Source organism: Alligator mississippiensis, chromosome 10, assembly GCF_030867095.1.
Source record: "Alligator mississippiensis isolate rAllMis1 chromosome 10, rAllMis1, whole genome shotgun sequence".
Lineage (NCBI taxonomy): Eukaryota > Metazoa > Chordata > Crocodylia > Alligatoridae > Alligator > Alligator mississippiensis.
The window spans coordinates 22,581,757-22,598,277 of record NC_081833.1 but is presented as its reverse complement, the minus strand read 5'-3'; the positions used below and the strand labels follow the sequence as shown (position 1 = coordinate 22,598,277).

The window sequence follows — 16,521 nt, the reverse complement described above, 5'->3', positions numbered from 1 at the left end:
CTGGGCAAGCTTTGTAGTGCACCTGAAAGAACTGTATGTAGCCCAAGGTAAGCAGGAAAAAGGAAGCACATCCCAAAACAAAGGATCCCTCAAGTTGCAGCTGACAATGGCATAGCTTAATAAACATAGTCTCAGCTTCAGAAACTCAAAGGGCTTCACACAAGTCCTATGTCAGCTATATCCAAGCGCTATTTCCACCACTGGTGAAATGCAGCCACTCCTAGAGTGGAGTGCAGCTTCTGTTTACCACCACACTCCAGCTTTGGAGCAGAAGTTAAGAACAATATTTTATTTAACTTCGGCCGCTAGCCTTGTGATGGTGGTGGTTAGGCAACACTTCTGTCCTTTAGTTGAGGGCAGTTCTGGAAGGTCTTGGAGCACTGCTTCAGTCTTCCTCTGCAGTACTTTTCCTTGCAGGGTTTTCTTGACATCCATTGATGAAGTGTGCACACAACCAAATGTGGGGATTGTGCTTCAAGATTTTTCTTCTCTTGAACCTGGCACTAAAACCCCCCCCAAAACTCATATACCCTACAGAGGGTTGGGAGCATAGGTCTGATCTGATAAAGTATGCAGAGCTAAACTGGCCATGCTTTAAGGGAACTTATTTCCTACTATCCAAATATATTCAATGCATTTGGCTGGCCAGCCTTGCCTCTCCAGATTTGATTTTACTTGAACTCTCCCTGACCTGGCCCCTAAAACACCTGTCTTCCCTTTCAAAATCTCCTTTAAAAAACTCTTGTTCTGTAGCTCTGAAACCCAAGACTGTCTTTTGAACAAAGACAACAAAGTTTTCGAGTCACCAAAGTGTATGCACTCCCACCCCCAACTCAACCCAAATAATTGGACTCTCTTGCTGCTGCGAGTCTTATGTTGCCTCACCATTTCTGTTGAATCATGTGGTACCTTAATTACTTGGACTGCATTTACACCTAGATTACACACACACTCCGAGGGACAGGGCACTTTTCAATTGCTCTTGTAAGCATACAGCCTGCTTTTGAAGTGTGTAGCTGTAATATAGAATCATAGAATATTAGGGGTTGGAAGGGACCTCAGGAGATCATAATAAATATCATACCTCCTCCTCCTCTTGGGACTCTGTCAGCGGGCCGTTCCGTGCTTCCTGGAAAAGGATTTTCTTCATTTTCCGGTACTGGAGGTTGTCCAGTTCACGTACTGCATCCTTTGTCCTTTGTATTAGGTCAATTAGAACTCGGGATGGCCGGTCTCGACGTACAAAGTCATGCTGATTTTGAAAGAGAAGAAAAATACGGCCTGAGACACAGCACCAGGGTGTTATACCCAATGATACCAAGCTTGATTTTTAATCCTACAGTAAAAGTCTCAAGAAATTACAGCTCCTACCTCACTCTTATCACTATCAGGGGGCCAGAGCTCCCAAATACATTGAGTAGCCATTAGACACACAGTATGCATCAGCAACATCAAGTGAACACAGTGGCCATGTGATAACCTATGAGGTGCAATGGTCAGGTTCCAAAATATTTTGTTCAGTATTGCAAATTTTACATGTGCACAGCTGTAGTCACGTGCAGGATACAGAGAACTATGGCTGGTCACTGTTCCATGTGAAAACCATCATAAATTAGCAACTGACCTACATGGGAAGTCTTCAACTGGAGGCTGCATTAGATACGCAGTAAGGGACTTGGATTCTACTTAAAGCCCACCACTGATCTGGACCCTGAGAAAAATCTCTTCCCCCCTCTGTGCCCCTGTTTCCCCTCCTGCCCCTTGCTTGTCTTGTTTCTTTAAATAAGAAGTGATTTGGGACAGCAACCATCTCTACCATACCTACCACAATGGGTCCTGTGGCTTGGTTGGGGTCCATAGACAATAGTGTCAAACAAACAAAACTTGTTCCTCATTGAACAAGCATTGTACAAAAAAGATGCCTCCTTTATATTATTTCAGATTCACAAAGAGGATTGGTGAGAGAATTATGGGCTTTCTTCTTTTGACAATAAATCAATAGGAGAACAATCAGGTCCTTCATTCTTAACCTTTTTAGATTCATGGCACCCCCTCTTTAGACTCCAGTCACCCCTCAGAAAATGCCTGACCTTAGTTTCCCCCAATTTTTTCTGACTACAGAAAAATACTAGAGCAATTCTTTTGTTGCAAAGAACTCAGAAAGACCATAATAAGCCATAACGTTTTTAACACTCTGAATTTCTATTTGAAAACTCTGGGTTTGTCTTGTGAATCATGTTTCCACACCTAACAGTGCTAGCATTGTACAGCACCCAGTAACATCCTTGAAAAAAATCTCAAGGCACCCTAGTTGATAATCACTGCTTTATACAGACCTCAGTTCTGGAAAGCAAATGAAGCACATGTCCCTCTATTTAGGCCAGCACCTAACTTTAATGACTTCAGTAGGATGTAAGTGCATGCTAGAGTGCCCTCTTCCTAAACAGTCAATAGATATGTTTTCCTGAATAGGGCCACAGACGATGGAGTACAATATTATTGCTTAGCAGCCTTTTGTTTCTAAACGAAGTTTAAAACAAACAAACGTAGAGTATGCATTGGCTAATGTTTTGCATGTGATCTCTGCAGTAGCATATGCTCCTTAAAAGCGGCACAGTAAAATACATTAGTGAATGCTCTAAGGAGCAAGTATTTCCAACACATTTCTAAAAGTGAGAACATTGAAGCAGAGGAAATAGATTCTGTCACCTGAAAACTTGCCACACCAGGTCTCATGTTCCAAAACACTTGCTACTAGGCATTGCAGAACCACACTATGAAGAGTCCTATTGATGTCCATGGAACCTGTTACAGGTTCAGCCCTACCATAGGTAATCACAAGAATGATGGGAGCCCAACGTGCGCATAAGGAACTTCTAGGATGCCTCAAATTCAAAAGGAAAGCAAACAGAGAATGGAAAGGTGGGCAGATGACCAAGGAAGCAAACCAGGAAATAGCAAGAATTTGCACGGACAAAAATCAGGAAGAGAAAGGTTAAAGAGTTGCACCTGGCAAGGAAGGTTAAGGACAATAGGAAAAGGTTGTAAGTACACTGGCGAGAAAAGAAACCAAGGAAGCTGTAGGCCCATTGTTAAACAGCCAGGGTGAACTCTTAACAGAAGATGCAAACACAGAGTTTCTCAACAGCTACTTTGCCTTAGTCTTCACAAAGAAAAATTAACCTGCAACCAAATACCTAATAAGGATAATCTGGATAAGAAAGGGGACAAGTTGAGGGATGAGATAACAAGAGACCATCAGAAAGCTTTTGATGGATCTAAATGACTTCAAGTCAACCAAGCTTAATGAACTTCAATTTCATAGTACTGATGGAACTGGAGGAGATCTTGAAGCCCTTGTCAATGATGTTTATGAAGGCATGGGAAACAGGCAAGGTACCACAGGACTGGAAAAGGGCCAGTGTAATAACACTCTTTAAAAAAAGGCAAAAAAGAGGACTCAGGGAACTACAGACTGGTTAGACTTACCTTAATACCTGGGAAGTTATTGGAACATATCCTTAGGAAGTCCATTTACAAGCACCTAGAGGAAGAAAGGCTGATCACAAGCAGACAGCCTGGATTTACTAAGAACAAATAGTTCCAAACAAACTTGATCTCCTTCTCTGACAAAGTAACTACTTAGGTGGATAAAGGGAATGCAGTGGATATAATATATCTGGACTTCAGCAAGGCTCACATTATCTCCTCATAAAAAATAGGGAAATATGGGCTACACAATACTACTATAATAGACAAATGGTTCATCAAGAGTCACGAAAAAGGGTAATTATAAATGGATCCAGGTCAGTATGGCAGGAATTTTCAAGTGGAGTCCCATGGAGGTCTGTTCTGGACCTGATGCTGTTCAACAAATTTAGTAATGGTTTGGGTGCTGGAATAGATAGCGTCTTGAGGAAATTTTCAGACAACATGAAACTGGGAATGATTGTGAATATGTTGGAGAACAGGAGTGCAATTCAGAAGGATCTTGACATATTAGAAACCTGGGTTGGAGCTAACAGGATGAAGCTCAATGCTAGTAAATTCAAGGTACTACACACCTTGGGAAGAATAATCCAAAACACAAATATAAAATATCTGACATTTGGCTGGATGGCAGCACTACAGAGAAGGACTCTAGGAGTCTTGATAGATCACAGACTCAATATGAATCTACAGTGTGATGTAGCTGCAAAAAGGGCAAATGCAGTTTTGGGATGAATCAATAGAAGCATTAGGTGCAAGACACAGGAGGTGATAGTACCTCTTTACTCAGCACTGGTTAGACCTCATTTTGAGTATGATGTCCAGTTTTCGGCTCTACATTTTTAAAAAGGGACATGCAGAAGTTAGAGAGACAGGTGACAAGTGATAAAGAGGTTGACAGGCAAGTCATACAAGGAGAGGTTGAAGGAAATAGGAATGCTCAACTTGCATTGAACTATGATCTGATGGCCACCTATAAGTTTATCAGGAGTGACCACCAGTATCTGGGGGAATGTTTGTTCACCAGAGCGCCCCAAGGGATGATGAGGTCGAACAGTTATATGTTACTGCAAGACTGTTTCAGGCTGGACATAAGGAAGAATTTCTTTACTGTCCGAGCCCCCAAGGTCTGGAATAGCCTGCCATCGGAGCTGGTTCAAGCACCTACATTCAACACCTTCAAGAGAAAATTAAATGCTTATCTTGCTGGCATCCTATGACCCCAGCTGACTTCCTGCCTTCGGGCGGGGGGCTAGACTTGATGATCTTCCGAGGTCCCTTCCAGCCCTAACGTCTATGAAATCTCTATGAAATCTATGAACTGGTGTCGGCGACAGACAAACCTGGGTATTTTGACTATGATTTAGCAATGCTCCTGCCCCTCCGTTCAGGGTCAGACTGATTGTCATATTTAGGGTCAGGAAGGAATTTTACACTATGATCAGATTGGTACAGACCGTGAGGGGTTTTGACTTCCTCTGTAGAAGGAGGAAAAGCCCTCTCCCTTTGATCTCTACAGTATATTTTTAACAACTCACATAGCAGCAGGACATTGGTTGTCATTGCCCCCTGCTTTATCTGTGGCAGGTTAAGGTATTATGTCTTGTGATTGGCAGGGTTAACTGTGTAGTTTTACTAACAGGTTGGAAACAGACTTTTATTGGACAGTTTGGTTAGGGATGATGCTGACTCTGGAAGGGGGTTGGGCTAGATGACCTCTGGGCTAGGTCCCTTCCAGCCCTACTTTTCTATGATTCTGTGACCATCTGCTTCCAGAAGGAGGAGAATATTTATTTTATCTGTAAATGCAGATCAAAGCAAAGCCATTAAAACAATTTGGTGATACAAATATGATGATGATGATGCAGTACATAAAACAAGAGTTGCAAACACAGAGGACCTATGAGAATCAGATGAATTTGCTTTGTTGATTTGTAAATACAAATAAAAATTCTTGCCAAAAGCTTATTATTATTAATTTTAATTTAATTCTACCTAGTGGGCATTTGAGGGTATTATTATTATTAATGAAGATGCCCATTCATGTCAGCATCAAGGTATCTTTCACTATAACTGAAGACAGAGTCATTTCATAAACAAGGCAAGATGAAATGTTTCTGATTCCCTGCACAGCTATCCATTAATTTAATTTTCTTTAAATAGCATCAACAGAGGCAAGCCAAATTCACTTGCAGCAAACTCTGGGCAGGGATGTAGTTACCATTTTCATCTCATCATAGAGACTTAAGGTATCAAATCTGCACTTGAGACAACATGATTGAATCTTGCAAGTGCAACTATTAATCCATGCCAAATGCCCCAATTCAGCCAAGGGCTTAAGCATGTATGCAGTCCCATTTCACTGGAACTAACTGGATACTAGGAGTTAAACCAATGTTTAAGCACCTCACAGAATCCAGACCAGTGTGAGACTGCAAAGTACATGCATAAAATGAGAGCAAAAAAACAAACAAAAAAACCAGCATTCTTACCTAGGCAGAATAGGACTGCAACAATTTACTTATACTCTATTAGGGCTTACAGACCCCAAAATGAAATTGAAGCCTCATTGTGCTTTGCCTGGACCCTCCCCTAGAGTTTACTATCTAAACAGACGTGACAGGTTAAGGACAGAAAGAAAAAAGAGTGGTTCAGGAGGAAGCAATGACTTGGCCCAGTGTCTTAACAGGTCACCTGGCAAAGCAAATAATGGGAATTTCATTAACCAAGCTAAGAAAGAAGTAATAAACAGCATCCTTATAATTCGATTCCTTTTTCTAAACTTTAGGGTGATATCAGTCATGTAGGTGGAGTCCCATGTTTTGGTTTTAACCTTTGTTCCTTTAACAATAATGATGCCATGTAGCAGCTGACTTTTTCCATGTTCTCAGAAGCATTTAAGTTAAAATTGACTTGGAGGAGGCTTCCATTGGAAAAAAGTACTACCACAAAAAATAATCTATGCCTCCTCTTACCATACACAATAGATAAGGCCTGAAAGGAGGAAAGATCTCATCTCCTGTAATCTGAGAGGCTATAGGGAAGACTGCTGGAGAAGGAAGCATGCTACAGATAAGCCCATAGGAGTCTAAAACCAATTGAAAGGACTTAAAATATATAATCTAGGAATGCCAAAACAGCTCCAATTGTTTATTCAGATTCCTACCTGAGGTACCCATGAAATCATACCATTAACTTGCACTCTTACTAGACAGTAAAAAGATTGCTAAACCACATGAATGAATCATCTGGAAACTAAACATAAACCTATTAGCTGGTCAAAGGATTACCAGGGTGCTCCGAATGGAGCCAGAGAACAAAATGCTGGTATGTGCTATACAGCACATACACAGATCACAGGGAAAACTAAACCAGGCACTGAAGAGAGATTGAAAAGAGTGATTTATCAGCCTTTACCTGGAGAGCGAAGACATAAGGGTTAAATATTCCACATGATTTAAAACCACAGAAGTGAGTGCAAAGCTGACTGCACAGTACAGAGTGTATATTTTCGATTTCTCACTTCGAGAACCAAGAGACTTAGAAACATCCATGGGAACACATTTTACTGAGCTGAAAGAGCAACAAAAGAAGCCATAAAACAAAGGCTGACTGGTAGCCTTAAAACAAAAATCAGCATCAAAAGACTGACATGTAGGCCCAGAGCAGCAATCTAACCAACTGTGCAAATTAAGAGAAAATCCTGTGGAGCTAGTGACTCCTTTTTGCTGCAGTATTTAAGGAAAAACGGAGTCCTGTTTACCTGGTGTGGAACAGTAGCATGCCATGCAGTTCTCACCAGCAGCTAGGCACTGCGACCAGAGATATAACAGGGCCACTGATCAATTTTAGAGAAAGGAAATACTTATTAAAAAAAAAAAAAAAGCAGCAGCAGCCTGATGGAAAATGGACAGGACAAAAATTTTACATGTTGCTATGGTCTAAAGAAATGCTGTGCCTTGAATTTCCCAAAGTCAAAGCCCCTAGAGTTAAAAGCATATCTTATACTTTTAGGTAGCTTATAGCCAAATGACTCAGAGTTGAACACTTGACTTATGTTTCACTATAACTAACTTTGGTAAACTGGGGACAGAGATGCCTCAGCATGTGTTCCCTCTCCCAGTCTTATATCAGAAGCCATAAAAACGAGGAAATATTAAACAAATTTTAATTGGTTTGATTGGGAGTGAACACTGGCAAAAAACCATAAACAAAGGGTAATATTAAATAGCACTATTATCAAGTTTTGGGGGGAAGAGTCATCTGGTGCATTAGATGGGATTCAGTGCTATGTCAAGTTTTAAACTAACAACTTCATCAATAATTTAGAAAAAGAGTTAGAAGATGTGACAATCACAGAGTTTCATAGATTTATAGATGTTAGGGGCTGAAAGGGACCTCATGCGATCAATCATGATTCCATTTGGAGGAGCTTCTAGCACCAGGTAGGACAGAGGAAGAACTGAGAAACAGAAACATGAGAGAGAGGGGAAGAAAAGAAAATGAAATTCAACTTGAGAAAGGAAATGTTGGGTTGTAGGAGGGGGTAAGAATGCTAATACAAACATGCAATAAACCTGAAAAACAGCAAGGCTGGGGGCACTGGTTAAGGCATTAGACAAGGTGTTGCAACAGCATGGTAGCCAAAAAAAAGGCTAGTGCATTTTGGGGCTGCGTATAAAAACACATTGTTATAGCAATTAGGAGAAGAAACAGCCCCTAATGGCTCTTGCACAACCACTCATGAAACTTGCTGTCTACAGTGGGCTTCTTATTGCCAGAAAGATGTGTCAAACTGAGGAGCCACAGACAACTACCAATGACCAGGAGGGCTGCCAGGACTGATTTAAAAGAAAAATGTGGGCATGTTAGCTTGGCAGAAGGGAAAAGGATATAATTATCCATCTAAAGGGTGAAAAAAGCAAGAAACGAGAACTATATAAGTATTTACAAGGTGGTATTAATGGGACTAACAGCACAACACTGAAAAAGGACATCTGAGGCTGAGAATCCTCCAGACACCTAAAGTCTGAAAGACTCTAGAGAAGGGACAAAAGTCCCACTTTTAGAACTTAAAACTAGACTGGACAAAACCCTTCAGAGTACCTTTCACAGAACAAGCACTCTCAGGCTTTTGAATCTCTAATCCCTGTGTTTCTTTGATTAATCAGATACTACCTGCAAATCTTTAAGGGCTCAATCCTAACCACGTGAAGCGCAATGCAGTGGTGCATGCTGGAGAACTAGAAGGATCCAGAGAGGTGCCAAGTGCAGTAGCAAGTCTTCCTAGAAACTCTGGGCTGCTCACTCAAAATCTAATGCCAACTACTAAAAATGCTTTTTTAGATTTCCCACAGCTTCTACAAAGGAAGCATGTAGCAAGCTACAAGCTTCACTGTGAACTGGGAAACTTCACTTGGCTTTATAGAAAGCTAGTGTTTTCTTTCATGGGAGAACATGTGCAAAGGAGAAGTGGGATGCATCAGTAGACTAACATGGACAGGGCTATGTCTGAAGCTTCTAGGCAGAGCATTTGTTATGGCAGGAGATAGGCACAGCAACATCCCATTTCTGATATATCCTGCTTGGTTTTCAGTTGAGGTTTTCTCCATGCTATTCCCAGAGCCCTACATCATGACAAAACTCATTCCAGCCTAAGGACTCAGAGCTCCTGCAACTTAGGACACAAATCCTGATTTTTAGTTCCACCATTGCCATTTCATGAGCCCACAAACCTGGCTGATGGTTTAAACAAGGTCTCTGGGGTACAGAAGTCCCCTCCCCACCTCCCTCAAAGCACTGGACACATATGCTTTTAAGTCTTGTGTACACAAAAAAGAGTACCTATTGGCTGAGTTGATTCGCATCTGAAACAGATGCAGCTAAACTAGCTGGATGTGGTTTGCCCTTATTTACATTCACTGTAAAATTATGCTCAGCATTGATTGGGAAATCATGAGTAAATAAATCCCTTTATCCACTTACTGCTGACAGGCCCTTTCTTCAGCTAGGAAAAATATTATATGCAGAACTAATTCACAAGGCTTACAACTTCTTTCCCATTCAGCCTCTATAATGCCCACCAGGATATACAGAAACAGGTATCCTATGACTGTTTCCAAATTCATTCTTTATTGAACAATATAATCTTTTAGCGTGCAAGCTTCCTGTATTCCTTCATTCCCTTATTCCTCACACCCTGAGCATGTTGTTGTAGTATGACATGCATTTAACACAACAGAATGAAGTCCAGACCATTGTGCATCCTAATTCTTCAGCAATTCAAACAGTGACCAGGCTTTTGAACTTCAAATTAGCAGCCTACAATGTTTTGAATGAACAATACAGCCAGCCATCAAGAACAATTCACAGAACCAGCTATTTCATCTTTAACAGGATGGATTTTAAATATACCTATTCACATTCAAGGCTGCTTACAATGCAATGCTTTAAAAAGGTGCAACAACAGGTGCGGCAGCCAGTGATGTGCATCAAAGCTAAAAAAGTTCCCTTGCACAGAAGGGCAGAGCAAGGCCTAAGAGTCTTTGCTACATGTGGGTCAACGTCAGTTAGGTAAACCACATCTGTAGTGCAATCTTATTCCGCAGGACATATTTAGGATTGCAAAACAATAATTCATGCTAGCAAAAGTCTGTTGGCTAAAGGTAAAATTGACCAATGAATGCATTCAGGACTCAGTCAATTTTAAGGCTGCCTTACAAAATTCTACTGGCCTCAATTTATTTTTATATTTTTTTGGAAAGGGCTACTACTCTGCTCACTTAGTGAAATGTTAAGTAGATTCTGGACCCACACTGGAAAATTTTCAGATAATTTTACAAAGCTGCTTCAAAAAAGAAAAGGCATATTATACATTTTGGCTGCTTGCAGGTATTAAAAAAACACGGTGCTTTACTTTAAACTTTATGTGCTCCTGTGCTGAGTCCAGCACATACCCAGAAGAGGCAGTGCATTATTAGTTGGACCCAGCTTGCCCAAAATCTGTATAGATCAGGTACTTTAGTGGGGCTTTTTTGGCACTTTTATCTAATAACTGATTGGCTCAGCTAATTGGCTCAGCTGCTTTTTCCAGTAAAGCACATTGTTTTAACATCTTCAAGCAGCCCTTTTGGTTAATTAGAAAGGGGTTAACAATTCTTTCAGTCAATCCAATCCAAAGGATTCTCAAATGGTCCTCACAGTGCAGCACCCATCCCCATCGACAGTCTGTAAATAGGCTGGGACGGCATTTCTCAACTTGTGGGTTGCGACCCAAAAGTGGGTTGCAAAAATATATGAAAGGGTTGTGAGCAAACTTGAAAAATGGATCAATAAACTTTAAAAAAAAATGGATTCTTCTTTAAAGGAGAAAAAATGTGCAAAACCATGGCTTTTCCCTCGCAGGCAGGCAGAGTTCCAGCCTGCAAGGGGCTGCTTGGGGCCACCCACATCCCACACACCCACTCACCCACCCCATTTACTGGGGGGCTGGGGCCTGGAGCAGCAGGTCAGGAGTGAGTTTCACTGGGTTGGGACTGGCCATCTATGTTTACAAATGGGTCCTGGTTCAAAAAAGGTTGAGAACCACCAGGCTAAAAGACATCTCGTCTGCTCTAGTTCTATAGATTCTTCTGAGTAGCTTGCTATAGTACCCAGATTATTGGCCTGTGACTCAATCTCATAGAATATTAGGGTTGGAAGGGACCTCAGGAGATCATCTAGTCCAACCATCCTCTCCCTCTCTCCAGCTTTTCAAACAGAAATCTAAGAAATTACCCGTAACAGATCTGCTGATGATGGCCTCTCCTGAGGTATTTTCTGCAAGCAGTAATCAACAAATCCCCTAAAGGAGTCTGACCTGTAAATGAAAAGAGATTTAAAACAAAAAGTAAGTTTAGGGTCTAAAAGGAACATGGTCAATTTAAAATTGTATCTGCATACAGTAAAAGGAAAAATCTTTATTTTAAAGTTGCAGGACACAAGAACAGCTGCAGTGTTTCCAAGTTACTTCCTTTGAGTTCTCAAGTCAGGTAAAGACCCTTGCTTGAAGCAAGCAGAAATGCTTGCTGGTAACATGGAACAAGGGACAAACAGAACAGTAGTGTATCAGACAGTAGCATGCTCTCTACTGGAGTTCAACAATTTCGAATCTAATGAAGGCAACATCTAGTTCAAAATATTTCCAGGAAGTGCATCCTTCTTGAGAAGGAAGCTTTACTTTCTCTAACTGTCCAAGTTCACAGATGATACCAAATTATGGGGCAAAGTTAACACATCATAGGGTAGGGAATGGATTCAGGAGGATCTGGACAGGTTGGAAAAATGGGCAGAACGAAATAGGATGCAGTTCAACGAAGACAAGTGCAAAGTGCTGCACCTGGGCAAAAAGAACTACCAACACACTTGCAGGCTGGGGGATGAACGTTTCAGCACAGCAGTGGAAAGGGATCTTGGAGTCATAGTTGACTCCAAGATGAACATGAGTAGTCAATGCGACAAAGTGATCAACAAGGCTAACCGCACTTTATCATGCATTAACAGATGCATGACGAACAGGTACAGGGAGGTGATGCTTCCCCTCTATGCGGCACTGGTCAAGCTGCAGGTGGAGTACTGTGTCCGGTTTTGAGCACCGCGCTTCAAGAGGGATGCGGAGAGTCTCGAGAGGGTTCAGAGGAGGCTACTCGTATGGTCAGAGGCCTGAGGCAAGGCCCTACAAGGAGAGACTGGGGGACCTAGATCTCTTCAGCCTTCACAAGTGCAGGGTGAGAGGTGATCTTGTGACTGCCTATAAATTCATCAGGGGAGGGCAGCACGGAATAGGAGATATTCTATTTACTAAGGCACCTCCTGGAGTGACTAGGAACAATGGCCACAAATTGACGGAGAGCAGATTTAGACTGGACATTAGGAGGAACTTCTTCACAGTTAGAGTGGCCAAAATCTGGAATGGGTTTCCAAGGGAGGTGGTGCTCTCCCCTACCCTGGGGGTCTTCAAGAAGAGACTGGACAAGCACCTAGCTGGGATTGTCTGATCCCAGCACTCTTTCCTGCCCAGGGCAGGGGGTCGGACTTGATGACCTACTGAGGTCCCTACCAACCTTAACATCTATGAATCTATGAAACTCAGTGGTACAGCTCCTTTTTATCCCCTCATTTCTGACATTTCACTATTTGTGATACTGACTCCGTAAAGCACTTCAGACGCATGTTTACTTCAACAGGTGTAGTAAGTAGCTGTAGAGGCTGAAGTTAACAACTTATGCTCTCGGTGCCAAAAGTGATTACAGAAAAGTCAACTGCTATCAGGGATCCAGGTTCTTACACACTATTCACGACTGCCTGTGCTCTGCAGCAATCTTCACCTCAGTTCTGGGAACAGATCCCTTGGATTCTATGGTGCTTCAGACTGGCACATGGAAAGTTGTGGCAGCTTCAGAGAGGTCTTGTTGACTTTATTACACAAAAAGAACTATGAGCCCTGCATTGTTAAAGTTTTGATAATTTAAAGCAGCCCCTAGATTTGTACTTTTCTAAATGCTGAGTACAGAAACCGCATTGTAAACATTGCAAAGAAAGCTGCAGCTTTGGACACATGGGTGGTTTCTGGTACCTGGAAAATGTGTGTAAGGTAAACTAGGATTATGGAATAAGAAACAAGCTGAATCTCTCTCATAACATGACTTGCAATGAAGCAGTTAATGTGACTATTTATAAAGCACTTGCTCTTGGAGCTATTATTCCAGGCTGTCTGCAGACTCAAGCAAACATTACTGCATAGATACATCCCATTTTTGGGAGGTTTCCTTGGCAGCTATAAATGAGCTAGACATATTTTATACCAACGTCTGGGTTTTGAAACACAAGTGTGAGGAAAGGCAAGTGTGTGTTAGCTGCAGAACTCTGAATATATTTGGCAAAGTTTCTTTGAAAGTGACTCCTTGAAAAACCTAATTCAATCTACATACCTAACCCCCCTCCCCCACATTTTGGCTGAACAATTGAACTAACTCCTCCTTTTGTCAAGCACTTTTTACACCTTGTATTACTGTTGACACTGAGCTACGGCTGGTTCAGTACAGCCACTTGCACTTTACTGTATACAGTATCTAAAGCTATGTAATTCCATACTGAGACTGCAAGGCAGCAAAAGTGACAGCAAATAAAAATGCCTACCTAGGAACATTATATATACACTGTAGGACATGTGGAACATGACAGCACCCAGTCAACTGCTGCACAGGAAATAAGTATTTTTCTTGTTGGATATTTATTATATATAGGTTGACAAAGGATTTTCAGGGGGTAAAAACAAAACCAAAGGAGAAAATTGATGGTAGCTCTCTTACCATTCATTTGACTGTAACATAGGGGAGTCATTCTGGGCTATATGATATAAGGCACTCATTGCATTCATGTTGAAAAGGGGAGGTTTCCGTTCCGCTGGAAAGAGAAGAGAAGGGACAGATAAGGCAGGTCTTGAAGGAAAGGGAAAAAAAGACAAGTAACTATGACAAAATGCCACTGCTAAATCAATAGCTCATTACTGTCATCATTATACATAAAACAATTATTTTAATCTCCTAGGTTAGTTGAGGACAGCCACTGAAGGAAAGCTGTTAGTCATCTGAACAGTGTAAGGGTCAGATCCTGTGAGAACAGAATTCAACATGCTAAATCAAAGGGTTTCTGGTAACTCTCAACCTAGCTACTTCTCCCAAGTCTGGTCTCTTGCCATAAATAAAGCACACACCAACCACCACAGAACTCAGAGGCATAGTATACCAAGACAAGGGAAGCCTGCTAGGAAGAAAGCTATGTACTGGCACCAAAAACCCTGGGCATAATGACTGATAAGAGGGAAAGAGGCTTCTCATGGTGGTTTCCTTTTAACTACAACCAACTGATGGAGAAAGACAATATGTCTGCCCAGCTGTTGTCTGTGCTAGATTTCTTTTCAGCTTCCCTCAGACAGAGTTCCTCCTGGCATTGCTCTTGTAAAAAGGCATTGAGATACCTCTTTGGAGTGCCGAATAGATTTGTGTGAAAACTGAGTAAGGATAGTTTTCATCTCTGTTTCAGGTAAGGCTTGCCAGTCAGTCAACACAGCCAGGGTTTTAAAGTTCCAGTGAGGACAAAGCAGAATAGTCCCTTGTCCAGTATAGTTTTGGCTTCAGGAGAAATTGGGACACCACCATCCCACATTACACAAGTCTGACACAAAGTATGTTCAGGTAAGTCATTTCCTCCCCTTGCTTCCCTGAACCTGTTTATTTAAGAAATCACATCTTCACTTGAATTTGGAAGTAAATAAGAAATTTAATATTTTCCAAGAGGATGCTGAGTTGCAAAAAAATACTGAGTAAATGGGTTCTGAATTCCATAAAGCCTTTCTTTCTGGGAAGTCCCAATATAAAGTAAGCTTCAAGGTTTTTGTGAAGAGGTATTACAATACCCATTCTATAACTGGGGAAGTAATATGAGAGGCTAAATCATGTGCTCAAACCCACACAATCAAATACTAGCAGGTCTGGGAAGAAAATCCAGAAATTCCAATTTTCCATTCCATCCCCTAAAACACAGACAGTATGAGAATGACACCAGTTCTGGCTGTTGAAATGCAAGACTAGAAATTAGGAATCATCATCACAGAGCATGAGAGATGGTTGCGTCAGTCAACATTTTTCCCTATTTCCTGTTCCCTTTACTAGGCCAACTGAATGATCACAGAAATATTTTCAGGGAACTTGCTCTTAGAGAGGTCAATTCTGACACATTGCTACAAAAACAGTTTTGAAATGAATTCTTTTTCTTTGAACAGCACGTTATAATGAGCACTATTGTTCTAAGTACCTGCTGTCACAACACCATCTGCTTGTGCTCCCACAGTAACTGTTTGCAGCATGCACCCAGTCCTTGCATTCAGAACTGTATTTTTGTTGTATATTGGAAGAAATACTGACAGGCAGCCCATCTTCAGTTTTTGGGTTTGGGGGCCAAGAAATAATTGAAACCCCCTTCGGGTTCTTTTTTTTTTTTTTTTTTTTTTTTTTTTTTTTTTACCTAGTCTCACTGGTACATGGAATACCTAGGTATGGTATTTAGCTTAATAATTATTTTAAAAAGCCAATTTATAAAAATACTGAAAGACTTGCTACCATATGTATTGTCTAAACATTACATTTTTAAACAACAAACAGTGAAATCCTGCAATTAGTTAAATGTTTCATATTCTACTGTCTTGTTTACTTATTTGGCTGGATCCATAGCAAGACCTGAACCTTGATTGGTTGATTGTTATCCCAGTAAGCCTGTACAAACTGACAGCACTGGGAACTGTGTCCTTCCTTCCAGAACATCCCTGAGAGCATTTTTCACAACTGATGACCCACAAGGCCCTTCCATAGATATGAAGAAGTACATCAGTGGCATTTGTCCTAGACCCACTTACCTAAAAATGCCCGCAATTGCATGCATGTATTTTGTTTTCTAACAATGAAAAACTATTATAGCTGAGCTGCATTTTAAAGGAGAAGTTCAACGGAGAGAGGACTTGAACCTGTGAACCTCAAAGGACCTCAGCACAGACTGAAGGAAAAGAAGAGTTGAGGGCATGGGGCACCTCCTTGAGGCAAGCTCAGGAATGCATTAGGTCAGGGGTTGACAACTTTTTGTTACCGCATGTCCCTGCTGCAGGCTGCACCCCCAGCAATCAGCAGATGCTGCAAAGGGAATCAGTAGAAGGATGCAGGTATAGGGCCTTGAGGGTTTCCTCTGCTACTGTAGCCGAAGCATGCTGTTAATTCCCTGAGCTGCCATGAGCTGGATCCAATCTATTCCCAGGCTGAATCCAACTCACAGGCCATAAGGTGCTGACCTCTGCATTAGATTGAGTCCAAAGTACTTCTCCTGCAATGAGTGAAACCAACTATGCTGTGGGCTTGATCATGTTTCTGAAGGAATTAAAATGAAAAGCCAGGAATGAGGGTAATTGAGATGTACTGAACTACTTATCAAAGGTACTTTAATACA

The 16,521-nt window shown here is 41.4% G+C and overlaps 1 protein-coding gene across 2 annotated transcripts in view; it reads right to left on the bottom strand.

Moving 5' to 3' along the window:
• Positions 1–16,521, bottom strand: part of TAOK3 (TAO kinase 3) — a 151,037-nt gene that overhangs the window by 45,416 nt on the left and 89,100 nt on the right. For both annotated transcript variants that reach the window (XM_014593635.3, XM_059713551.1), the window contains exons 10-12: positions 13,839–13,932; positions 11,266–11,347; positions 1,085–1,252 (exon numbers count right to left, since the gene is read on the bottom strand). In XM_014593635.3, the coding sequence (XP_014449121.1) occupies positions 1,085–1,252; positions 11,266–11,347; positions 13,839–13,932 (344 nt within the window). The remainder of the gene's footprint in view (positions 1–1,084; positions 1,253–11,265; positions 11,348–13,838; positions 13,933–16,521) is intronic.